This window comes from Schistocerca piceifrons, chromosome 3 (genome assembly GCF_021461385.2).
Source record: "Schistocerca piceifrons isolate TAMUIC-IGC-003096 chromosome 3, iqSchPice1.1, whole genome shotgun sequence".
Lineage (NCBI taxonomy): Eukaryota > Metazoa > Arthropoda > Insecta > Orthoptera > Acrididae > Schistocerca > Schistocerca piceifrons.
In genome coordinates, this window is record NC_060140.1 from 894,897,704 (window position 1) to 894,925,300 (window position 27,597).

General features: G+C 39.8%; 1 protein-coding gene across 1 annotated transcript in view; it reads right to left on the reverse strand.

Annotated features, from left to right (window-relative positions):
- The window catches only part of LOC124788105 (myosin-I heavy chain), a 193,617-nt gene that overhangs the window by 114,633 nt on the left and 51,387 nt on the right, over positions 1-27,597 (reverse strand). Inside the window, exons 5-6 of the mRNA XM_047255223.1 lie at positions 21,325-21,441; positions 8,545-8,780 (exon numbers count right to left, since the gene is read on the reverse strand). Coding sequence (XP_047111179.1) covers positions 8,545-8,780; positions 21,325-21,441 — 353 coding nt within the window. The remainder of the gene's footprint in view (positions 1-8,544; positions 8,781-21,324; positions 21,442-27,597) is intronic.

Consider the following 27,597-nt stretch of genomic DNA (forward strand, 5'->3'; position numbering starts at 1 on the left):
AAAACAGTTTCAGCCAGCATTTTTACAGAGTATAAAACAAAATTTCACAGCTACATGTTGTTCACTTAAACTTGCCATCATAAAAAATGAAACAAGAACAAAACAGCACTAGCAAAAGCAATCAATGCAGATGAACAGAACAAGCAAGATTGAAAAAAACAGTAGGCACTGAACTGGCAGTGAGTTGTGCTATATATGCCTTTTTTTTTTTTGGTCATCAGTCTACTGACTGGTTTGATGCAGCCCGCCACGAATTCCTTTCCTGTGCTAACCTCTTCATCTCAGAGTAGCACTTGAAACCTACGTCCTCAATTATTTGCTTGACTTATTCCAATCTCTGTCTTCCTCTACAGTTTTTGCCCTCTACCGCTCCCTCTAGTACCATGGAAGTCATTCCCTCATGTCTTAGCAGATGTCCTATCATCCTGTCCCTTCTCCTTATCAGTGTTTTCCACATATTCCTTTCCTCTCCGATTCTGCGTAGTACCTCCTCATTCCTTACCTTATCAGTCCACCTAACTTTCCACATTCGTCTATAGCACCACATCTCAAATGCTTCGATTCTCTTCTGTTCTGGTTTTCCCACAGTCCATGTTTCACTACCATACAATGCTGTACTCCAGACGTACATCCTCACAAATTTCTTCCCCAAATTAAGGTCGGTATTTGATATTAGTAGACTTCTCTTGGCCAGAAATGCCTTTTTTGCCATAACGAGTCTGCTTTTGATGTCCTCTTTGCTCCGTCTGTCATTGGTTATTGTACTGCCTAGGTAGCAGAATTCCTTAACTTCATTGACTTTGTGACCATCAATCCTGATGTTAAGTTTCTCGCTGTTCTCATTTCTACTACTTCTCATTACCTTCGTCTTTCTCCGATTTACTCTCAAACCTTACTGTGTACTCATTAGACTGTTCATTCCGTTCAGCAGATCATTTAATTCTTCTTCACTTTCACTCAGGATAGCAATGTCATCAGCGAATCATATCTTTGATATCCTTTCACCTTGTATTTTAATTCCACTCCTGAACTTTTCTTTTATTTCCATCATTGCTTCCTCAATGTACAGATTGAAGAGTAGGGGCGAAAGGCTACAGCCTTGTCTTACACCCTTCTTAATACGAGCACTTCGTTCTTGATCGTCCACTCTTATTATTCCCTCTTGGCTGTTGTACATATTGTATATGACCCGTCTCTCCCTGTAGCTTACCCCTACTTTTTTCAGAATCTTGACCAGCTTGCACCATTTTATATTGTCGAACGCTTTTTCCAGGTCGACAAATCCTATGAAAGTGTCTTGATTTTTCTTTAGCCTTGCTTCCATTATTAGCCGTAACATCAGAATTGCCTCTCTCGTCCCTTTACTTTTCCTAAAGCCAAACTGATCGTCACCTAGCGCATTCTCAATTTTCTTTTCCATTCTTCTGTATATTATTCTTGTGAGCAGCTTCGATGCATGAGCTATTAAGCTGATTGTGCGATAATTCTTGCACTTGTCAGCTCTTGCCATCTTTGGAATTGTGTGGATGACGCTTTTCTGAAAGTCAGATGGTATATCGCCAGACTCATATATTCTACACACCAACGTGAATAGTCGTTTTGTTGCCACTTCCCCCAATGATTTTAGAAATTCTGATGGAATGTTATCTAGCCCTTCTGCCTTATTTGACCGTAAGTCCTCCAAAGCTCTTTTAAATTCCGATTCTAATACTGGATCCCCTATCTCTTCTAAATCGACTCCTGTTTCTTCTTCTATCACATCAGACAAATCTTCACCCTCATAGAGGCTTTCAGTGTATTCTTTCCACCTATCTGCTCTCTCCTCTGCATTTAACAGTGGAATTCCCGTTGCACTCTTAATGTTACCACCGTTGCTTTTAATGTCACCAAAGGTTGTTTTGACTTTCCTGTATGCTGAGTCTGTCCTTCCGACAATCATATCTTTTTCGACGTCTTCACATTTTTCCTGCAGCCATTTCGTCTTAGCTTCCCTGCACTTCCTATTTATTTCATTCCTCAGCGACTTGTATTTCTGTATTCCTGATTTTCCCGGAACATGTTTGTACTTCCTCCTTTCATCAATCAACTGAAGTATTTCTTCTGTTACCCATGGTTTCTTCGCAGATACCTTCTTTGTACCTATGTTTTCCTTCCCAACTTCTGTGATGGCCCTTTTTAGAGATGTCCATTCCTCTTCAACTGTACTGCCTACTGCGCTATTCCTTATTGCTGTATCTATAGCATTGGAGAACTTCAAATGTGTCTCGTCATTCCTTAGTACTTCCGTATCCCACTTCTTTGCGTATTGATTCTTCCTGACTAATGTCTTGAACTTCAGCCTACTCTTCATCACTACTGTATTGTGATCTGAGTCTATATCTGCTCCTGGGTATGCCTTACAATCCAGTATCTGATTTCGGAATCTCTGTCTGACCATGATGTAATCTAATTGAAATCTTCCCGTATCTCCCGGCCTTTTCCAAGTATACCTCCCCCTCTTGTGATTCTTGAACAGGGTATTCGCTATTACTAGCTGAAACTTGTTACAGAACTCAATTAGTCTTTCTCCTCTTTCATTCCTTGTCCCAAGCCCATATTCTCCTGTAACCTTTTCTTCTACTCCTTCCCTTACAACTGCATTCCAGTCGCCCATGACTATTAGATTTTCATCCCCATTTACATACTGCATTACCCTTTCAATATCCTCATACACTTTCTCTATCTGTTCATCTTCAGCTTGCGACGTCGGCATGTATACCTGAACTTTCGTTGTCAGTGTTGGCCTGCTGTCGATTCTGATTAGAACAACCCGGTCTCTGAACTGTTCACAGTAACACACCCTCTGCCCTACCTTCCTATTCATAACGAATCCTACACCTGTTATACCATTTTCTGCTGCTGTTGATATTACCCTATACTCATCTGACCAGAAATCCTTGTCTTCCTTCCACTTCACTTCACTGACCCCTACTATATCAAGATTGAGCCTTTGCATTTCCCTTTTCAGATTTTCTAGTTTCCCTACCATGTTCAAGCTTCTGACATTCCACGCCCCGACTCGTAGAACGTTATCCTTTCGTTGATTATTCAATCTTTTTCTCATGGTAACCTCCTCCTTGGCAGTCCCTCCCGGAGATCCGAATGGGGGACTATTCCGGAATCTTTTGCCAATGGAGAGATCATCATGACACTTCTTCAAATACAGGCCACATGTCCTGTGGATACACGTTACGTGTCTTTAATGCAGTGGTTTCCATTGCCTTCTGCATCCTCATGTCATTGATCATTGCTGATTCTTCCGCCTTTAGGGGCAATTTCCCACCCCTAGGACAAGAGAGTGCCCTGAACCTCTATCCGCTCCTCCGCCCTCTTTGACAAGACCGTTGGCAGAATGAGGCTGACTTCTTATGCCGGAAGTCTTCGGCCGCCAATGCTGATTATTTATCAAAATTTAGGCAGTGGCGGGGATTGAACCCGGGACCAAAGACATTTTGATTATGAATCAAAGACGTTACCCCTAGACCATGGGTCTAGGGGTAATGCATACTACACAAGCTCTGCCCATGGCCCCTCGTTTGTGATCCACAGCTAAGCTACAGCCTCTGTGGTGCTTTCTATGTGTGCATGCAGCTAACAAGCAGGCTGTCCGTATGAATGGCCACTGCCAAACTGTGGCCAAGAGACAGCTGGATCACTTAGATGCTGAACATGCTGCCCAACACAATGATCTTCACTTCAATGACTGCTTCACAGCTTGCACTGTCAGAATTCTTCCAACAAACACTAGCTTTTCTGAATTGCACAGGTGGGAACTGTCCTCGTAACATATCTTCATTCCTGTAACCCCCTGGCCTCAAATTTCACTAGCCTCTGTCCCTCACCTACCTTTCCCCTTCAATGCTCTCACTCCAGCACTACACATGCCTTCTATTCTACCAATGAATCTACAGTCTTTTATCCCCCACTACCCACCCCAGAATGGTGCTCAGGTCAGATGCAGTCACAATCAATAGCTGGGCCACAGTAAGGAGACAGTAGGTGTGTGTGTGTGTGTGTGTGTGTGTGTGTGTGTGTGTGTGTGTGTGTGTGTGTGTGTGTGTGTGTGTTTGATATATATATTTAATATTTACATCTCTCTTGATGCCACACTTTTTTACTGAAGTGATACGTTCATAATTGAAAGTGGATAATACAAAATGAAGTTTGGACGAAGGAGATGATGTGGGTGCTTCCATATGTGAAATGATACAAAGAACGAGGTGACATTTTCAAATTGATGCAGAAGTTGGGCTTGGTTCCATGAGAACGCAGTTGCACCCAGCAACTCTATTTATTTCAAGTAGTAACGGGTGCAGCAATTAGTTACAAATAATATTTATTCTTTATCCAGATTTCGGTCACCCTGTGGCCTTCTTCAGTGCAGTAAATATAAGTAAAAACATTAAAACCACTTACATACGCACACAGTCCCACCTAGACTTCGTGTCAAAGGTCAACCTTTGACATGATGTTCAGTTGGGACTATGTGCGTATAAAAGTGGTTTTAATGTTTTAAGTTATATTTACTGCACTGGAGATGCCCACACAGTGACTGAAACCTGGGTATGCAGTAAACGTTATTTGTGACTGACTGCTTTACTACTTGATGGCAGAGTGATATTTTTAGGTATTTGTTGGTTGTCTTTTGCCTCAGAGCTCTTAATATCATCTTCTGTTTCCCTCCTTTTCCCCTACTTACATTTATCTCTGTTGTCCCAAAGGAAGAAATTGGTGGTTGTAATGTGTCAGATTTGATAATTTTTTAATGCGTCTTTCTGTTACTTATACAACTAACAAATAGTGTGGATGTTAATTACTGTGTTTAACTAATTCTTGCAAATATTCCTAGTCACTTTTTGGGGGATTAAGATTGGGTATTTTAGTGGTCCAGTTGAGGAGCATTTGTGAAACCAGAAATGTATATACGCAACCATGTGAATGCAGCTGTCATCTTGGAAGATGGAAATGTCCACACTATACTCATCATGAAATTGTAGAAGAATGAGCAACAATTGGTCACTGAGAATGTTGAAGTAATCATCCTGGTTAATGTCTATGATTTTCTGAATGAGTGGGCTCAAGTCATGCTATGAAAAACACCTCTGAAACATCTATGTCCTGAACTACTCTGTCCACACATGGTAAGTTAAATACCTCATTGGGATGTTGGTGCACTTGACATCTTGTAGCACTTGACAAGAGGTAAAATCTTAACTCACTGGATCACAATGGATGCTGTCGATTACCCACTGTCCAGTTTCTGTGTTGTTTAGCTCACTGAAGTTATGCAGGTTTATACAATGAAGAGCCAAAGAAACTGGTACACCTGTCTAACATCGTGTAGGGCCCCTGCAAGCATGCAGAAGTGCCGCAACATGACATGGCATGGATTCGACTAATATCTGAAGTAGTGCTGGAGGGAACTGACACCATCAATCATGCAGGGCTGTCCATAAATCTATAAGAGTACGTGCGGGTGGAGATCTCTTCTGAACAGCACATTGCAAGGCATTCCAGATACAGCCAGCGGTTGTGTTTAAACTCAGAAGACTGTTCCTGGGGCCACTGTGTAGCAATTCCGGACATGTGGTGTTTTGCATTGTCCTGCTAGAATTGCCCAAGTCCGTCGAAATGCACCATGGACATGTATGGATGCAGATGATCAGACAAGATGCTTACATACATTTCACCTGTCAGGGTTATGTCTAGACGTATCAGGGGTCTCATATCACTCCAACTCAACATACCAACACCATTACAGAGCCTCCACCATCTTGAACAGTCTCCTGCTGACATGCAGGTTGCATGGATTCATGAGCTTGTCTCCATGCTCATACATGTCCATCTTCTCAATATAATTTGAAACGAGACTTGTCTGACCAGGCAATATGTTTCCAGTCATTGACATTCAATGTTGGCACTGACGGGCCCAGGCAAAGCGTAAATCTTTGTGTTGTGCAGTCATCAAGGATACACGAGTGGGCCTTTGGTTCCGAGAGCCCATATTGATGATGTTTTGTTGAATGGTTCACATGCTGACACTTGTTGATGGCCCAGCATTGTAATCTGCAGAAATTTGTGGAAGGGTTGCACTTTTGCCATGTTGAATGATTCTCTTCAGTCATCATTGGAACATTTCTTGCAGGATCTTTTTCCGGCTGCAACGATGTTGAAGATTTGATGTTTTACCAGATTTCTGATATTCACGATACACTTGTGAAATTATCGACGGGAAAATCTCCACTTCATCAATACCTCAGAGATGCTGTGTCCTATTGCTCATGTGCTGACTATAACACTACATTCAAACTGACTTAAACCTTGACAACCTGCCACTGTATCAGCAGTAAACAGTCTAACAACTGCGCCAGACACTTCTTGTCTTATAGAGGCATTGCTTACTGCAGCACTGTATTCCACCTTTTTACATATCTCTGTATTTGAATATGCATGCCTATACCAGTTTATTTTGCACTTCAGTGTATGATGCTGTAAGTAATGGCCTTTTATCTACATCTACATCTACATGGATACTCTGCAAATCACATTTAAGTGTGTGGCAGAGGGTTCATCGAACCACTTTCACAATTCTCTATTATGCCAATCTCGTATAGCGTGCGGAAAGAATGAACGCCTATATCTTTCCGTACGAGCTCTGATTTCCCTTATTTTTATCATGGTGATTGTTCCTCCCTATGTAGGTCGGTGTCAACAAAATATTTTAGCATTCGTAGGAGAAAGTTGGTGATTGGAATTTTGTGAGACGATTCCATTGCAATGAAAAAGCCTTTCTTTTAATGATTTCCAGCTGAAATCCTGTCTCATTTCTGTGACACTCTCTCCCATATTTCGCGATAATACAAAACATGCTGCCTTTTTTTGAACTTTTCCGGTGTACTCTGTCAGTCCTATCTGGTAAGGATCCCACACCACGCAGCAGTTTTCTAAAAGATGACAGACAAGCATAGTGTAGGCAGTCTCCTTAGTAGGTCTGTTACATTTTCTAAGTGTCCTGCCAATAAAACGTAGTCTTTGGTTAGCCTTCCCCACAACATTTTCTATGTGTTCCTTCCAATTTAAGTTGTTCATAGTTGTAACACCCAGGTATTTAGTTGAATTTATGGGCTACTTGTCTCCAAATGTCCATTGAAAACAGGTCCCTTTGCAGTGTTCACTCAAGAACTGGTTGAAGTGAACATGCATTAACTGGAGGCATGACACTCGTCTCCATTGTTGGTTAGGATATTTTTATGACCACTGTTCTTACTGTGTGTTACATGGGTGCAAGTGGCACAATATTCCTTGTACATAAGTTGAACAGTTTGTGTTGATACACCAACAAACTGGGCAACTTCACTTATGGTGCGGTCATTGCCACATCTTACTGCACTGATTCCGTTCAACCAAATGTCGTATGTATTCTACTTCAACTGCCATGACTTATTTCAGTGGCAGAAGGTCACATTAATAGAAATCAAATGTTACTTATACAGCTCACTTGCCACATAGATAATATCCCTACAAAAACATAGGTGCAAGACCTGTCTTATGCACCTGTAAAAGCAGGAATGTCATACAGCAACCATGCTGCAACTTATCTACAGCCTTTTTTATGGGGGCATACCTGACAGCCAACCAGCTGTCTAATCAAATGAATCATCACTGATAATCTGTGGCCAACAGGGAAGTTTACCATCCAATGGCAGATTATGTTGCATTACTTAATGTGGCCGACTTTAATTGTTCATAAATTTTGTAATTCAGATCCCGCCTCTTAATACCAGCTTCTCTTAACTACACAGATGGGAAATGTCCTTACAACATAGTCTTTGTTCCTGCAATCCTCCTGCCCTCATCTTCTGCTAGGTGCTGCCTCCCATTCCCCTCCACCTCCATTCTGTTCTCAGCCCCCCCCCCCCCACTTTGCTCCATTAATTTACACTCATTCACTCCCTCCCTCCCACCTCTGTTGTGTCTGACACTCTGCAATCCATTCTTCCAGTTCCCTTGCCACCACCTGAGCATGCTGCGATGTCCCACACCCTTACACCCTTCCCGACCAACTATCAGCCTCCCTCCTCCATCCTTCTCAACCCCCACCCCCACCCCCACCCCCACCACTGCTTGTTTTTCCCACCCACTCCACCAGACACAGGCCCTAATCACAACAGAGCTGCAGTATCAGGACAATGTAGTCAATTTTGGTAGTGTAGCCACAAGTGCTTTTTTTTCCTTTTTCTTCTTTTTTTTGTTCTCAAAACTGAGAGTATCTGAAAACTCAGCTAAATCTAAATCTCATTTATGCACCCACAATCAATCAAAACTGCAACAATACAAGGATTGGATACCTTTACTTCTTCCATTATTTTTATTCTACCCAGGACTGTACAGTATCACATTTCCCTTTACACTGAACATATCACTGGTAGACACCCACCTCAAAGCATATTTGTAAAATATTTTATATTGTAATGATAAGATTGTAAACTATGAAGAACTACTCACCATATTTGCATCACAGACAGATTTCACAAGTTGTCCTCGGGCATTGTGTGTTCTGTATGTCAATCCTCTGAAAAGGGCAACTGATGAAACACCAAGCAGACTGGCTACAGATTTCAGCTCTACATCGCCTTTCACATCCACCTCAAGTCCTTGGCCATCCACAAACTGCACATTACCAAGCAAGAGTACTGCTGCAAGGACACGGACAACATCCAGAAAGGGGATTCCCAGGACACCTGACAATAAATAATATGTGCAGTCTCCATATACATGTGGACACAAGTATAAATGATAAACATTGTATAAAAGTTATTAACATGATTGGTTACTAGTTATATTGTAACTGCATGCAATCTATTGAATTTGCAATAATCAAAGACTTAAACAATAGCTCAGTGTTGATGTTATTACATTGTGATGCATATAAGTATGCTGAAATTTGTTTGTAGGAGAGCAACAAATTAAGAAAGTCCGTAGTACAGGATTGCTAATAAGGATCATTCTTGGAATCTCAATTATTATGCCAGGAGATATGGTATCTGTTCTTCGTTGCTCTGCCTTTAGTAACTTTATTGACACTAGATATGCGACTTAACAGTGTATACTGATAGGAATTTTACTGATACCACAGTAAAAAGTATAATATCTGCAAAGGACAATTCCAATTACAACTGTGTATGATATAGCTTAACTGGTTTCAGTCGTAGATAAAAAATGACATGGCTGTTGCTGTTACTGAGACTACTACTACTACTACAACTACCACAACCACTGCCACCACCACCACCACCACCACCACCACCACCTATGTTTGGGCCCTACTAGTCCCCACTGTGTACAACAAGATGCATTTTCAGGGTTTTGTTTTATCTTTTCATTGTGCCCATATTACTTTCATTCCCTCAGAATGGCCTTTTTTCTTTCACGTGTCAGACTACACTGTCCTAGTCTTCTTGGGTTTTTCTGTCAGGCAAACTATTCAGTCGTGAAATTTCTGCCTACAAATTTTTCTGTTTGGTAATCAAGTTGTGTTATTTCTGCTTCCTTCAGGTCATATTTTATCACAATGATCCATTTTATTGTTTCAGTTTCTGCTTCACTATGGGTCTCATAGAATTCCACAACCTGCCTAGCTAACCTGGGTGGCTACATTCTTTTATTGTGCCTGTACAATTACAGCCTGCACAGTTTCATACCTGAATAAATATTGGCCAGTTTCATACCTGAATAAATATTGGCATCACATCCGAATAAATACTGGTATATTTTTCAGTTTCCTTGTTTGCTCTTAGCCTATGCGTTCCTTTTTCGGTATAATTTGGACCTAAAATTTCCCTGATTATCTCACAATCTCTTTTTTGGAGTTATTCAGTGTCCCTCTATGCATTTAAAATGAATGTTTGGGCCCCATAAAGAGACTCTGGTTTGAGGACTGTGTTTTAGTGCCTCAGTTTTGTGTATTTTGAGATATATGTTTTGTCATAGAGTACTTGGTAAGTCTCAAAGCTGGTTCAATTCTGTTAATAGTGAATTTCATAACCACAGTAATGGACTCAGCCCATCAGAGGTCCGGGCTAGTGAAACCAAATGAGGCTCCAGTCTGGTTAGAAACTGATGCCTTTGTAGTGTACATTTAGTAAAAAATGAATAATATAGATGTAATGGCCAAACAAAAGTATTTATAATGTGTGTACCCTTTGTTCTAGTAACTGTAATATAAATACTAAAAGATATATGTGAGAAATTTAGATGTTTCTAGTATTATGGCTGTGAATATCACTTCTCAACACAAAATTAGAGACATTGTTTCTAATGTACAATAAAACATTGTAGATGAATAAGTTTACTACTGTAAGACACTGCAATTTAATAAACAGAGGTTTACAATGTTCAGTTTTATCAGAATCCATTATTTCTTATTACTTTCTTCTGTAAAAGTAAAGTGTCATTTACATGACAACTACTACCCCATCGCAAGATTCCATAAGAGATGATGCTTTGGAAAAAGGCAAAATATGCTGATCTCACACGGTCATTGGGAACATGTCTTTTAAATTTCTAATTAGATAAATAACTCTTGAAAGTCTAGCCAGTAAATTTTTAATGTGTGGTTCCCATGTCAATTTATTGTCGATAGTAACACCTAAAAATTTTACAGTTTTTAGTTCTTGGTTTTAGGAATCTCTTTGAGGCTAAAGTGTCTGGGTTTTGTTTTCATTTAGTATGAAGCCATTAGCTTTGAACCATATATATATATATATATACCTGTATATACCCTCTTTCTTTCTCCTCAGTCAATGTTAATGTCCATATCATTGCATTTTTTGTGCCAAAAGTAACAGCAGTGCCTGTAATTGTAGTTTGTTCTATCGCTAAAACTCATTCAGGATTTTTAATTTAGCAAGTCTTTTGTCCAGTATAAATTTTATAGTTGGATTAAATTTACTTCCTCCAATATCAGGTGCCAAAAGTTGATGTAAGATAGATAGAGACAAGCACCTATAAGTGAAAGGTGCAAGCTTTCTGCAGATCTAGTATCAAGGTTTGCTTTGAATGGATCTTGTATAACTGCCAAAGTTTTCACACCTGTTTCCACGTTTTATGACTTTAACCGCATTGTAATGAGAAATTCAGCACATATCAGACAGTCATTTCAAACTTGTTCCTTTTTTTCCCCCCTACAAGTAATTCAAATCTGTCTGTATGAGAAGAATGAATGTAACTTCTCTACAATTTCAACTCTGGTGACTTAAAAGGGAACAAATGAGAAAGCATGAACTCCACAAGGATTTAAGGAATGATTAGCACATGGACTGAATAGAGTTTTTGGACTAACTTCTCGAATCTTTTGTTATAGTTCTGCATGTACACCTGGCAGTGATTTGGCATTGTCATAACCTTGAACACTCTACAGTGCAATGTCCAGCCCATCTTTTCCAGCTGCTGTTGATATCATTTCGCATATCCTCTGGAGATTTCCCACGCCTGTCTACAGCTAGCACATATCTGATGGCTTATAATGGACAAGACATCATCGTTCACAGAAAATGTACTTTGCCTGCCATGTATCGCTCGAATAAGTGAACTGTGACTTTCACTATGCTACAATCACGTGACTGTGAGAACATATTTGACCTTGAGTCGTTTGATTTGTTTGAGTTTAAAATTGAGGACAATGTGTTAACAGTGACTGCATTCAGTGTCAAAGACATTGTAGCTAGTTTGCTGAAAGAATTCCCTGAAATCTTTTCTGAAGGTTTAGACAAGGCTAACAATTTTGTTGCACATGTTACTATGAAAGACAATGCTCAGCTGAAATTTTGACGGGCCAGACCTATTCCCATTGCATTATGGGACAAAGTAGCTACTGAACTTAAAGAATTGCAAGATAATGGAGCTATTGTGCCCATATAAGTTAGTCAATGCGTAAGTCCACTGGTTTTGCTCCCGAAACCTTCAGGTCACATTCACCTCTGTGTTGACTTGTAAGTCTACAGTCAACCACAAACTTTGGTACTTATCCATTTCCACACCCAGAGGATCTCATGTAGCTAGTCACTACTTTTCAAAAATTGATTTGTGCAACACATATCTTCAGATACCACTAGATGAAGAATCTCAAACCATGTGTGTTGTGAACACTTATTTGGGCGTGTTTAAATGTTTATGTTTGCCTTTTGGCAGTGCTTCTGCACCCACTGTTTTCCAATGGTATCTGCAACAGCTGGCTGCTCAAGTACCGAACTGTTCAAACTATTCAGACGATGTTGTCGTATAAGGTCATACACCCGAAGAACACATTGCAAATTTGTGTACTTTGTTTCATGTGTTATCTGATGCAGGACTAAAGTGTCGACTGGACAAGTGTGATTGTTTTTAACCCAGAGTTACAGTATTTTGGTAATGTCATAAACAGTCAAGGTGTACATCCTCTTCAGTCACATTTGCTAGCCATACATGACCTGCCAGTTCCACACAATGTCACAGAACTGCAGTCAGTCTTAGGGAAAATGAACTTTTATTTTCAGTTCATACTGAATGCTGCACAAATCTCAGCTCCATTGCATCGCTTGCGTCGCAAGAATGTCCCCTTTGTTTGGACAGATGAGTGCCAAGAAGCTTTTCAAAAACTTAAAGATGTATTGCTCAGTGATGCTTGGTTCACTTTAAAGTTGATGCTTCTTCTTACAGAATCGGTGCCATGCTTTTGCACAGAATTGGTGACACAGACAGGCCTATTGCTTTCACATTAAAAATGTTGTCCAAAGCACAGTGTAACTATTCACAAATAGAGAAAGAGGCAGTGGCTATTGTGTACGGTGTAACCAACTTCCACCACTATTTGTATGGCAGAAAATTCTACTTAGTAACAGATCACAAGCCATTGAAGTCCTTGTTTCATCCGATGAAGCCGGTCCCTGTACGAAATGCCCAAAAATTGCAAAGATGGGCTTTGTTATTGTCTCAATATCAGTATGAGATTGTGTATTGTCCAACAGCTAAACATGGTAATGTGGATGCACTTTCACGTCTTCTGGTTGGTCTTGATACAGACTTTGACATTTCTGCTGCATCTTCTTGTCACACTGATGCTTGGGATTCTGAATTGCTTCAGTCCTTTCATCTCAACTATAGCAGAATTTCACAGGCCAGGGAAGCTGGTTCAGATTTGAACATTCATAGCCTTGGTGTACAGCAAGGACTGATTCTTGTTCAAAATGACAGTGGACAGTCACATGTGCTGGTCCCCAAATCTTTGAAAAAGAAGTGTTGCAGTCACTTCACGAAGGATTGTTCGTGTGAAACAGTGCATCGACACTGTACTTGGCAGGGTATGGACACCCAAATAGAACAGATGACATCACAGTGTCACACATGTGTGGAAAATCAGTCTGCTCCACCACAAAAATTCTCTGCTTGGCCTGTCGCAGTCACTATGGCAATATGTGCACACAGACTTTGCAGGACCTTTTTGGAACACTCGTTGGTTGATTGTGGTAGACTCTTATAGCAAGTTTCCTTTTGCTGTGTCTGTGAACTCAACGTCACATAGCACAGTTCAGGTGTTGTTCTCTATTTTTTGCCACAAAGGCTTGCCTGAAGTCACAATAGTTAACGTAAAAAGAATCTAAAACAGTATGTAAATGTAATGGCATACAGAATCTGAATAGTGCACTATTCCATCCACAGTCAAACAGTGAAGCATAACGTTTTGTCAGAACCTTCAAGGAGCAGATGACCAAACTTCGCATCACACACACCAGGGATCAAGCTTTGCAACTGTTTCTCACCTCCTATCATTCACATCCATGAGATGGACCATTGCCAGTGGAATTACTTCACGGCTGCCACTATCAGACACTGCTCCACCCTCCTCAGCATCCGGCGCTGAAGGAAGGCTGCAAGTACCACTTTGTGCCACATGATATTGTGTTTTTCAGGGTTCTTAGCAGGGTCATTCCATGTCAATTCCACCAATTTGAGAAAATGTTCCAGCTGATAGTCTCAGATTCGGCTGAAATTTAGCACACCAATGCTATCAAGTGTGGAACACTCATATACAAAATTTTAAGTTCCCCTGCCAATTAGTTCCAGAATTATGGCTTGTGAAAGAAGGTGGCGTGACCCGGAAATTGCGACCCGCATCTGGCAATCTATCTTCAGACCCAACTTCAGGTCTTAATAACTTTGGAAGTATTCTGCACAGTCCAGTGAAATTTTTACAACCCAGTAACATCCATTTAGAGAACACACTCCATGAATCAAAACACCAACAACATATTTCTGAGGGAAAATAAAAAATTCCAAAATGTGATTAAAAAAATGTAATACGTTAAAAGGTACATATTGTAGGTGCCCTCTATGCCAAATATAATTCACTCAAAAAGGGTATAAATTTTTTTGTGGTAAACTTAATGTGGCCTAAACACACACAGAACTCATCATGCCCATATCAGTCACAAAACCTGAGTTACATGCACAGAAAAAAACAAAAATTTGAAAAATTGCCTGAAAAACTTGGATTTTCAAAATGTGGTAGCACAAAAGGGACAAGTGATATCCAAGCCAAATTTCAAACACTGCGTAAGTAGACTATAATATAATATGTGGCAAAATTTCAACTTGTTATTGCAAGGCATTTGTGTACAATAAACGTTGACTGAGATGTATTTGGTTACGTTTCTTTTAACACGATTTAGCAAGTAATAGTGATGATGCAGACAGCTTGTTTCAGATAAAGCTGCAGCAATTGTTGGGAACCATTAGGCAACAGAAAATTAAACAATGGTAGTTTTCAGGGACAGAATGAGTCATTGTTAGGCAGGAACAACAAAGGAAACAAGCAACAATTACAGGTTACTCATGTTTTTAAGATTCTAGTTCAGACTGGTCAGTACTGTTGTGGAAAGTCAGTATGGAGGCAGAAGAGTGTACTAGTGGTCCTTTTGTTCAAACAAGTTGCAGTATTGGTAGAGGACAAGCATCTGAATGTCATAAAACAACATAAGGAACAAAATGTCGCATTCACTTTGTACTGTATGATCTGGATGAATCTGATCAAGATTTGTTGGTATGGAGATTTGGGATACACCCTGTGGGCACAAGAAGTACAGTTCCAGGAAACTTCAGTGTTTGTTATCATCATATGAAAGTGTTTCTAGATTAGTATTCTTTCCTAAGTTGTTTTTATCCATTTTGGATTCATAAGAAGACAGTGAAGTGTAGCCTCAGAGAAATTGATATAAAATCAGTATTGAAATTGAATCAGTGCATGGGACTTAACATGAAACCAGGACAAAAGTTATGTTCCAGGTGTGTTACATTGCTAAAAAATGAAGAATATTCTGAAAATTTACATGACAGTGACGAAGAGTATCAGCCACCTACAGCCACAGCAGATGAGCAGTTAAATACTTCAGTGACTGCTCTTGGTTTGTCTCCCATGAAGACACACAAAGTTGGGAAAAGAGACAGGCCCAGCTATGGTAGAAGAAAACTACAAGAAGCTCAAATGGAATTAAAACACAAAATAGCTGACACATTAATGGTGGAAGAAGGAGAACTATCTGCTCCAAAGGAACAGAAATCATCAGAAATGCTCTGATTCGGAAAAAATTGTGCATGATTTGAAAGAAAAATGTGCCATATCCACACGTCAGAAAAAAAGTAGCTATTCTTACCCTTGCACCTAGTTCAATGTTTCTACATATATGGTAAAGCAAGCTAGGAAAATAAAAGCAACCCAAGGTGTGCTTCCACAACTTCAGCAGGCCCAGTGTAAGCAATTGAGTTCAGAAATAAAGGTGCTAGTGTTGGAGTTTTATGAAAATAATAACTACAGTCGAATAATGCCTGGGAAAAAAGACTATGTAATGGTGAAAATGGGCAATGTATGTGTACAGATGCAAAAAAGACTGTTGCTATGCAACATATCAGAACTATATGTAGAATTCAAGGAAAAGTATCCCAGTACCAAAGTAGGTTTATCATCTTTTTTCACTCTTCGGCCAAAATGGGTTGTTCCTGTAAGTGCAAGGGGCACACACAATGTTTGTGTATGTGAGACCCATCAAAATGCTAAGCTGATGTTTGCTGCTATAAAGGATTCTGGTCTTGATTACAAAGGTGCAATTAAACTGCTAGTGTGTGACATCAGATCCTACCAGTGCGTGATACACAGGTGTGAAAAGTGTCCTGGTAAGGCAAATCTTGCAGAACACATGAATAAAAAACTGTATGGTGAACTCCCTATGGATGACGATGAACTTATTTCTTATAAACAACAGACGCACATGGATCGCACAAGTCTTGAAACAAAGCAAAGTACAGTGGAAGATTTTGTTGAAATGTGTTGTCAAAAAATGGACGAACTGACCACACACAGCTTCACAGCAACAGCACAATCGGCTTATCTCCAGTTTTGTAAGGATAATTTGAAACAAGATGAAATTATAGTAATACTAGACTTTTCTGAAAATTATGCATTTATAGTTCAAGATGCCATCCAAGGATATCATTGGGACAACAGTCAAGCAACTCTCCAGCCATTTGCAATTTACTACAGAGGTGAATCAGGTGATGTGTCTGTCATGAACCTGTGCGTTTTTAGTGACTGTTTAATTCATGATGCCATTGCAGTTCATGCCCACATTCGCACTGTCATGGCATATGTGAAAAACACGCTGCCTCACATACATTTTGCGAAATACTTCAGTTATGGGGCGGCTAGTCAGTACAAAAACTGTAAAAACCTCAAAAATGTATGCATACATTACCATGATTTTCAGATTCACGCAGAATAGAATTTTTTCGCAATAAGTCATGGTAAAAATGTATATGATGGCATTGGTGTTACTGTTAAGAGCATGGCATCACGAGCTAGTCTGCAGCACCCTACAGAAGGTCACATTCTAACACCTCTTCAATTATTTACCTGGGTACAGAAAAATATCTCTGGCATACAATCATTCTATGTTTCGAAAGATGAGGTAAAATCAGTCAAAGAGTTGCTAAAAAGCAGACTAGAACACGTTAAAACTGTTGCAGGCACAAGGAGCCATCATCACTTCTCTCCAGCGGACTCTGACAATGTGTAGATGAGCAGACTGTCCCATTATAACTAGGCCTATAGGTTCATGCACAACATGTGTGTTCACAGTGTGTCTGCCTCAGGATTCAGAAGCAAAAGCAGCAACATACAACCAGGTTGCTATGTTATTGCTGTTTATGATGGCAAATGGTACTTAGGATGTGTTGCAGAGTGCTGTGAAGTAGACGGTGATGTATTTGTGAACTTCATGGCACCAGCAGGACCAGCAAGATCATTTCATTGGCCACATTTGGCAGACAGGTGTTGGATTCCTTTTGAACGTATTCTTATGACAGTTCCAGTTCCTACCACAGTGTCAGGAAGACAGTACAACTTGCCACTCAATGTACAGAGTACAGTAGCTAAAGCGTGGGAGAACTTCTGTTCGAAGCACAATTGACTGGTTTTTAGCAGTTAATGTGCAGTGAACATTAATGATAGGTTGTGTTAATCTGCCTATATGTTGTTGCTTAGTGATTAAACAGTTGTGGAAGAGGATAAGAAGAGGCAGAACAGTTTACGATACGTTTTTACAAAATTGTGTTGTGGAACAATGGCCACATCACCAAATACATCTGTCAACTTCCATTGTACACAAATGTCTTGCAATAACATGCTGAAATTTTGAGATATATATTTTTATGGTCTACTTATGCAGTGTTTGAAATTTGGCTTGGATACTACTTGTCCCTTTTGTGCTACCACACTTCGAAAATCCATGTTTTTCAGACAATTTTTCAGTTTTTTTTTCTTCCTGTGCATGTAACTCAGGTTTCGTGACTGATATGGGCATGATGAGTTCTGTGTGTGTTTAGGCCACATTAAGCTTACCACAAAAAATTTATACCCTTTTTGAGTGAATTATATTTGGCATAGAGGGCTCCTACAATATGTACCTTTTAACGTATTACATTTTTTTAATCACATTTTGGAATTTTTTTTATTTTCCTTCAGAAATATGTTGTTTGTGTTTTGATTCATGGAATGTGTTCTCTAAATGGATGTTACTGGGTTGTAAAAATTTCACTGGACTGTGTGGAATAGTTCCAAAGTTATTAAGACCTGAAGTTGGGTCTGAAGATAGATTGCCAGATGCGGGTTGCAATTTCTGGGTCATGCCACCTTCTTTCACAAGTCATAATTCTGGAACTAATTTGCAGAGGAAACTAATACTTTGTACATGAGTGTTCCACACATGGTAGAATTAGTGTACTGAATTTCAGTCAAATGTGAGACTGTGAGCTGGAGCCCCTGGTTGAACTGACATGGAATGACCCAGCAGCAACAGACAGCGGGGCGAGGCACGGCCCTTTGTTGACTTGGTGCATGCATACATCTTATTTCAGGCCCAGACATATTATAGCACCAACATCACAATCAAATTTGCCACTGTCACGTGCATGGTCATCCTTCTGTATCTTTTCCCCAAGATTCATGGATCCCAAAGCTAGTCCGACCAAATCAGTGTGTTCATGAATTTTGGCACAAAAACAATTTTGTAATGATGCCCTAACTCCTGTATTCACTCCGTGTGACCGTTTTTGGTTCGCGAAAATAAACAAAACTTTAAAGAGCAGCCTTTTACTAGCATAGATGAGATTAAAAATGTGTCTCTGAGAGGACTAAAAGGTGTTGCAAAGATAAGATTTCCAGAAGTGTTTTGGGTTTTGGGAAAAGTGCTAGCATGGGTACATAATATATAACAGGGAATATTTTGAAGAGAATAACTTTGTTGTAGACTAATAAATACAGCCAGCATTAGAACCAATATTCACCACAATAATCCTTTTGGTTCCACTAACATTGTCCATGATACCATCAATGCCAGGACCCAGACAACATACGCTAAAAGTAATGTTGTTGTCCATCAAAGTACTGCCAATGCAAAAGAACTTTCTGTCTTGCTCTCTTAATTTCATAACTTAATATTAACATTTGCATTGACAGACAGTTACATCAGTTCTTCCTACCAGAACCTCACTTTTACTTATAGATCTCTTCCACAGGAATCCATTTCATGCAGTGTTATGTGCAAAATAACTTTCTGCCAAGAAAAATGGATTTTTTTGTTTTGTTGGAGTAAGTAATGTAATTTGCATATGTTGGCACTATATTTTTGACTGATGTAAAAGTCCTCCATTATTTGTCGAATTATCAATTTTTTATAGTTGTCTATAACAATGGGTTCCTCCCAAAATCGTTAGCCTCTCTCTTGGCAATCCAGTTAAACTTTGTGCTGTATTTTCACATTTGTTTCTGACGTGTCCTATTGTGGCAAGGCTGATTTTGTAAAAAAATTAACCCCATTGTTTGGGATAGCCAACACTGCCCACAGTTCTTTTTGTTTCAACTCTTTAATACAAGTTGTATTTACATGACAGATGTTTCTTCAACGTTCTTTACTCTGAAAATATCTTTTCTTTGTATTGTGTATATTTTCTTGTGATGTAGTATGCTTATCCACCACTTCTGAAAAACTAAGTACTTCACAGAATACACAAACTGAAGTGGCTGATGCTAGTAACTAAAATCGCATAAGCAGAATCAATGTGAATCATCGCATGCTGGCAGGAAACAGGCAACTGATTTTGGGTGTGCCTGTAGGGCAGTTGCATGGTGCTTCCTGGAAGGGCCTCTTTCCCTACCAACAGTGCTTCTCGTTCAAGAGTTTGCTGACAAATTAACTGGGTGTAACATCTTGTAGAGATGTAGGCTCTGATTTATTGATAGAATACCGGGGAAATGCAGTCCAGTCTACAAAGGAGATTGCTTACAAATCACTTGAGTGACCCATTCTAGATACTGCTCAAATCTGTGGGACAGATACCAAATAAGAATAGTAGGTGATATTGAATGTATACAGAGAAGGACAGTATGAATGGTCACAGGTTTGTTTGACCCATGGGAGTATGTCACAGATATGCTGAAGAAACTGAACTGGCAGAATCTTGAAGACTGACAGAACCTATCCCGAGAAAGAGTGCTAACAAAGTTTCAAAAACCGGCTTTGAATGATGACTCTAGGAGAACATTACAACCCCCTGTGTATTGCCCACTTAGGGATCATGAGACCAAGATTAGATTAATTACAGCAAGCACAGAAGCATTTAAACAACTGTTCTTACCATGCTCTATATGTGAATAGAATGCAAAGAAATCCTAATAACTGGAAACATGGCATGTACTCTCTGTCACACAGTTTGCAGAGTATAGAAATTGATATAGATGCCTAATAATTAATTTCAGAGCTAAAATTTGTTCTGGGCAAGATCTATTTGGTCTGAAACCTGCTTGATATTCAACAGTTTTGCATTCAAGTTGTTGTTGTGGTCGTTCCAGAAGTCATTGACATAGAGTTTTGTATGAGAAAGGAAGAGGGAAAATCCATCTATAATTATTAACATCCATTCTGTCTCACTTTTCACATAATGGATGTATCATACAGTTTTCCAGTCATCTGGAATTTTCTCAGTTTGGCTAATGTTTTGCATGACCAATGCAATTTCTTCTAAAGTTTTTGGGGCAGTTGATTTCAGCAGCTCTGCAACAATACCACCTTCACCAGATGCAGTTATTTTGTAACCTTTTAATATGTGTAGCAGTTTTCTCTTCATTTGGCATGTGCAAATCTGGATTGGTCTGTGGAGGAATTTCTGGTATAAATCTTTCTGTGGGTCCATGGCAATGTAGAAGCTATTTTGAAATATCGGCATCACCCTCCACCATTTTCTAGGCTGTTATTCGCAACTGTCTCCATTTTCCTTCCTGAAGCAAATATTTTGACGCTGGTATTCATCGAACTTTATCTTCTACTACGTTGAGCTGATGTTTTTCATATTGTCTTTTTGTTCATCTAATTAATTTTGAAGCTTCTTTTCTAGTTGTCAGGACCATATCCTGTGCATTTTTTGATTTGCTTCATTCCATGTTTTGAATGCTCTGTTTTGTGATTTTACTGCATATTAACAATCTTCATTCCACCAAGGTTGTTTTCCCCACTTTCGTACAGGAATCTGAGATATTGATGAACTTGTGCCAATTTTCCCCAATGTTGTTCAGTTCATTTGCTAGTAGCAGTAGCTGGATTTTAGTAGTACCAAATTTTGGAATTATAGACATCCTTTTCCTTCCCACTACCATTATCATCATCATCATCATCATCATTATTAACTGAATATAAAATACTTTACCTAGACAGGCTTTCCAAGCCTGAAACCTTGCTGCATCTTCCACCTCATCTTGTCGTGTGTCCCCACACTGTAGGTAATTGAGATTATGTGGAGAATATCCTTCTAGATTCAGCTTCACTGTAAAGAGAAAAAGAAAAAAAAAAGATTATTATTTAAAAATTATCAAAGGAAAGACTGCAAAATATTAATTCCACACTTCAGAATGGCATTTGGTGTAGTGGATGATGGGAGTAGCAGACTTGACAAAAGTGCTGGACACTGTACAACTCTCGGTCAACATTCACTTGTTGCAAGTTGCTACCAACCTTCACCTGAGAGAAAATGCAGTGAACATTGGCATTGTTGTCACCAGTCTGTGTTGTTTTGCTATGCAGAGTTTGGCTTCATGCGTCATTAGTTCTGAATATCATGTCTGCTTCTGCGTACGAAAGCAGATGACATGCTAAATACACATGCACCCACACACACTGCACACCTGAACACTCTCTTCACCCCTGACACACACACACACGCACACACGCACACACACACATACACACACACACACAAACACACACACACACACACACACACACACACACACACACACACACACACACACGCGCAAAAGGAAAATTCACTTATGGAAATCGAGACACTTGTTAAAATACACCTCATGCACACGTGGCCCCCAATTCCAGCATCTCAGTCTTTTACTGACGAAGGCTATGACCTAAATACTTATATAAGTGTCTTTTAGTTGTACCCTCGGCAATTTGATGTATCTTTAGCAATGTCTATTCCTACATTGTTGATATTCATACCTGGAGTTTCCATTGTTTGATAAATTTGTTAGAAAGGTCTATGTGATTTGTGTGTGTGTGTGTGTGTGTGTGTGTGTGTGTGTGTGTGTGTGTGTGTGTGTGTAGAGGGGGAAAGGTGGAGAGGGTGACGTGCACACTACTGTGGCATGGCTGCTGAACTGTGGATGAGGAAGGCAAACCACCAGCAATGGAGAGTGAAACTTTGACAATGCCAGCCACTCATGCTGGCAAAATGTCAGAAAAATCATCAGACGAATCTTGACCGAAGAACCTGAGACAGAAGCCAACAGGAAATTTGTCAACAACTGCCAACAAAAGCTTTAACAATTTTGTGTTCCACCATATTATGTCTTCCTATTACATGCAGTTGTCTGCTAAAAATGTCCTGATGATTTCCTTCCTAGTAGAATATTCCAGGTTTAACAGCCCCTCCCCCCCCCCTCCCCCCCACCCCACCCCCTAAAAAACAATGAAAAATCAGATCTTTGGGTGAAGGCTACTCCACAGGATCTATCAAATAAGACAAGGATGCTAATTAAGGTGGATATGTGGAATATTAGAATCCTAAGGCAGTGTGATAAACAAGAATAGGTGGCAATGGAAAGGGTACAGCTATGTGTTCAAGGAAACAGGCACAATGGTAGGGACCTGTTTATGAGAGAGAAGAAAGGGAAACTGGTCATTAGTGCAAAGAAGACCTATAGGATACTTCCAAAGTTCTTTCACAACCAGGTGAACTATGAACCACTTGAAGGTGAAATGGAATTAGAGATGGACACAGAAGAGACACAGTGATGACTTCCAAGCAGGGAAGATTGGTAGGATGAAGAGGTTACCACATGATCAAAGTGCCACAACAAAAGAACAGAGACAAGAAGAATGCAAGCTACTATACAAGAACCTCTTCAAGGGGTTGGCTCTTTGTGAAGACTGGTTAAGAATAGATCCAAAGTACAGTTGGAAACTATCAGTGGGTATAAGGAAGTAAGAGGATACATAGAACAGATCTTTACTGTGAAATGACTGATGGAGTATGTGTCCTTAAGGAACAAAATGATGGTAGCAGCCTTCATAGACTTCATAAAGGGATGCAACTCCATCAACAGACAGACTCTTGGAAGGTTCCTTAGGAACAGCAGATGAGAGGGAACTACACGACTACTGATAACAGAAGCAAGATAGCCAGGAGTGCAGGACTGAGAATCATCAATAAGACAAAGACACTGATGCAACCAGGAAAAACCAGGAATACACTTTTCAAGAGATGGACAAATTTAAATATCTTGGAGAATAAAAGATGTGCCCCAAAGGCATAAAATATATTTTAAAAAAATATTTATTAACAATATGTGTGCAAAGGGTTAAATATTCTTCAAAGTACTCTCCATAAGCTTCTATATATTTTTTCCACTGACTCTCCCATGCCTGGCATGCCTCCTCAAATGTCATCAAGTTGTTGTCACAGCCACTTGGATAGCCTCAATGCTTTCAAAACAGCATCCTCTGAGTACGTTCTTGACTGTGGGGAACAAAAATAATTTGGCCAGAGCTAGGTCAGGTTTGTAGGGTGGCTGCAGCAGTGTCGACACTTTATGTTTCACCAGCAACTCATGGATGCAGAGAAACATGTGGCTCTGCACAATGTTGTGATGCAGCAGCAAGGTAGCATCAATGTCTTTTCATGTGGTAATTACACGTTTCTGAGGTCTTTCCTGAACATGCACATTGGTCGCAGCATTAAAAGTCTGTCCATGAGGCGCAAAATCTTTGTGAACCACATCCTTGGTGTCAAAAAGGACAGTCAACATTGTCTTCAATTTGGATTTGCTCATTCTCATTTTCTGCTGTTTTAGAGACACTGGGCTTGCCATTTGTCAATCTGGCATTTCGTCTTTGGGTCTCTTTGAAGTGTCCATATTTCATCACTAGTAATAACATTGTTTCAGTAATCCATTTCAGTTTCCACACATTCCTTCAGTTCGTTTGTGATCAACACTCAGTTGGCCTTTTGGTCATTCGTTGACAGTTTGGGGACCAGCTTACTGCATATCTGTTGCAAGTTCAGTTCTTCAGTAACAATGTGATGTACAACAGTTTCCAGAATGTTCAGAGTGATAGCTAACTGTCGAACACTTATTGGATGGTCAGCATTCGACAATCCACACACACAAGTCACATTTTCATCAGTTTGGCTTGTTCATGGCCATCAAAGTGGCAGTTATTGTCCACCTCTTCCTGGCTCCACTTAAACTACTTCATCCACCTTGTAACTCACACATATTAAACAGCAGACTCCTATTATGTTTATTAGAGCAGTTCGTGAGTTTCTACAGCTTCTTTGGTTGAGTAGTTTTGTGCAGAACTTTTTCGCCAAACATTATTCGAAAGTATCCGCCATAATGTGATCTCAAAACGGGGCTTCACTAAATCAGTAATCCTGACCCCACACTACTGAAGAAGACTGACCTAGGACGTGCTGCAAAGCTGAGCCCCCTCCCCCCCCACCCCCCCCCCCCCCACCCCACCCTTCTGCGACCTGTTGTGGCATGCAAACACTTGTATTTAATGAGTTTTGGGATGGCAACAGGAAGAAACAGGAGCAATGATGGAATAATAGATAGGATGAAGAAGGTGAGGTCAGTCTTTTGTATGACCAGATATATACATAACAAAAATAATAATATACCTATGGATACCAAGGTCAAATGCTAATGGGCGATGGTGAGAAATACTGTTCTGTATGTGGTTGAGTTGCTAACTAGGAAGTCATGGTGCAGAACAGCCAGAGAAAGAAGAAAGAAAACTTCTTATGGAAAAGCCTGGACTCTAAAAGAGGTGGTGATAGATGACTGCAAAGACCTACAAAAGTGCTGTAACAAAGAATGAGCACAATATCAGTAGAAATTAAACTGAAAAAGGGCACAATTTGTGGATCATGTGATCATGATGAACATGGACAGAATTATAAAAAGGACAGAATTATAAAAAGCATGTTGCCCAACTCAGGAAGGACTGGTCAGGGCTGGGGATTGAGGCAGTAGGGAAGGAAAAATGGAGAAGCAAGCATACACCAACCAATATGTTAGAGATTAACCACAGAGAAGGATACAGGGAAAGGAGTGGAACAGGAAAGAGAATAAGACACTGAATATCATGGAAGAAGAGAAAGAGAGAAGAAGGCAAAGGATGAAGAGTCTCTGGGAGGAGATGGAGGCATTGTAGTCCATGAAGGGCCTACAGAGGCTGTAATGGAAGAGGAGGAGGAGGAGGAGGAGGAGGAATAATAATAATAATAATAATAAGGTATTTTTGGTATCAGCAAGATGCAGTGACCAGAAAATCGGGCTTTTGAGTGGAGATTACTCTCTTTGTCAAATAATTGCAGTGCAAGAGTCGGAATAGTAATGAATAGGGAAACTGGCTATGATGTACAGGATTATTTGTGGCAAACAATTCAGCATACATTGTAATCGCACAATCATACATACCAACGATGAATACAAATGGCAGTGAAACCGAAGAAATGGGTGATAATATTAATGAACTTCTAGAATGTGCCAAAGGGGACAAGAATTAATCATAATGGGAGACTGGAATGGAATTGTAGGTGAATGTAGGGAATAGATAATAAGCAGGAGATTTTTATCTCAGCAAGTGAAATGGGAGAGAGAAAGATTAATAGAATTCTGTGCTGGCAGGATTTATTTACTGGAAACATATTTTTTGAGAAACCGTTGAGAAGAGAGTATACATGGAACGTCCCAGGTGATCAGATATATTGAACTGACTTTATTTTAATAAAGTGGAGATTCAGGAATCAAATTAAGAAATATAAGAGTTATCCATCCACTGATATTGATAGTAACAACATACTAGTACAAATAAAATGGCAGATAATGCAGTAAGTTATAGGGAAAGCACGTAAAATTTATACACGTTGAAGGAACACCAGATTCATATTTCCTTGAAAGAATGCATGAGAAAAGACATAATGTCATTTCATGGAGTTTCTGGTCTAGAAAACTGATAGAATGGCCGTAAAAGGCGTAAATTTAACAGAAAAAAAAATACTACAATTGAAAAAGGCGGGGAAAGAGAGACATCCATCGATAACAGATGAGATCCTCAAATGAATAAAGAAATCATGAAAATGTACAAATGTTGAAAATATTACTATCATGCAGAAATGAAATTGCCCAAAAATGCAGAAAAGCTAAACAAGAATGGATGGAGGAAATATGTCATGAGACAGATATAAAACTGAAACGGGGTAATATAGATACATATGCACACAGACAGATACATGGTCCAGTCATGTTAATGTGGTCACTGCATATATTTGATGTCATCATGCAATAAAAACTCACAGATGGCAGGTGACAGCATTCGCAGTGGAGGTACCTACAGTATGTCACCATAACCTGGAAAACAGTGCTGTCATTATTCTAATATGAAAACAAAGCGATTTATCTTACTTCCAAAAGGGCACAATCATTGGCTTTTGGGTAAAAGGTGGAAGTATTTCCAAACTGTTCACAGGCCATCTTGGTTAAACTGTACAGTGCATGGCAAAATGTCACTCTACAGAACTAGCACTGTGGCAACTGTAGGGCACCACAGGCCATAGGTGACAGAGGTGAATGACAGCTGCAGAAATGTATATGGGCAAACAGATGTGCAACATCTACATCTACATACATACTCCGCAATCCACCACATGGTGCGTGGCGGAGGGTACCTCATACCACAATTAGCATCTTCTCTCCCTGTTCCACTCCCAAACAGAACGAGGGAAAAATGACTGCCTATATGCCTCTGTACGAGCCCTAATCTTTCTTATCCTATCTTTGTGGTATTTCCGGTATTTCCACGAAATATAAGTTGGCGGCAGTAAAATTGTACTGCAGTCAGCCTCAAATGCTGGTTCTCTAAATTTCCTCAGTAGCGATTCATGAAAAGAATGCCTCCTTTCCTCCAGAGGCTCCCACCCGAGTTCCTGAAGCATTTCCATAACCCTTGCATGATGATCAAACCTACCAGTAACAAATCTAGCAGCCTGCCTCTGAATTGCTTCTATGTCCTCCCTCAATCCGACCTAATAGGGATTCCAAACGCTCAAGCAGTACTCAAGAATAGGTCATATTAGTGTTTTATAAGCGGTCTCCTTTACAGATGAACCACATCTTCCCAAAATTCTACCAATGAACTGAAGATGACTATCCGTCTTCCCCACAACTGCCATTACATGCTTGTCCCACTTCATATTGCTCTGCAATGTTACGCCCAAATAGTTAATCGATGTGACTGTGTTAAGTGCTACACTACTAATGGAGTATTCAAACATTATGGGATTCTTTTTCCTATTCATCTGCATTAATTTATATTTATCTATACTTGGAGTTAGCTGCCATTCTTTACACCAATCACAAATCCTGTTCAAGTCTAGTTGAGCAACAGACTACCCAGGTGA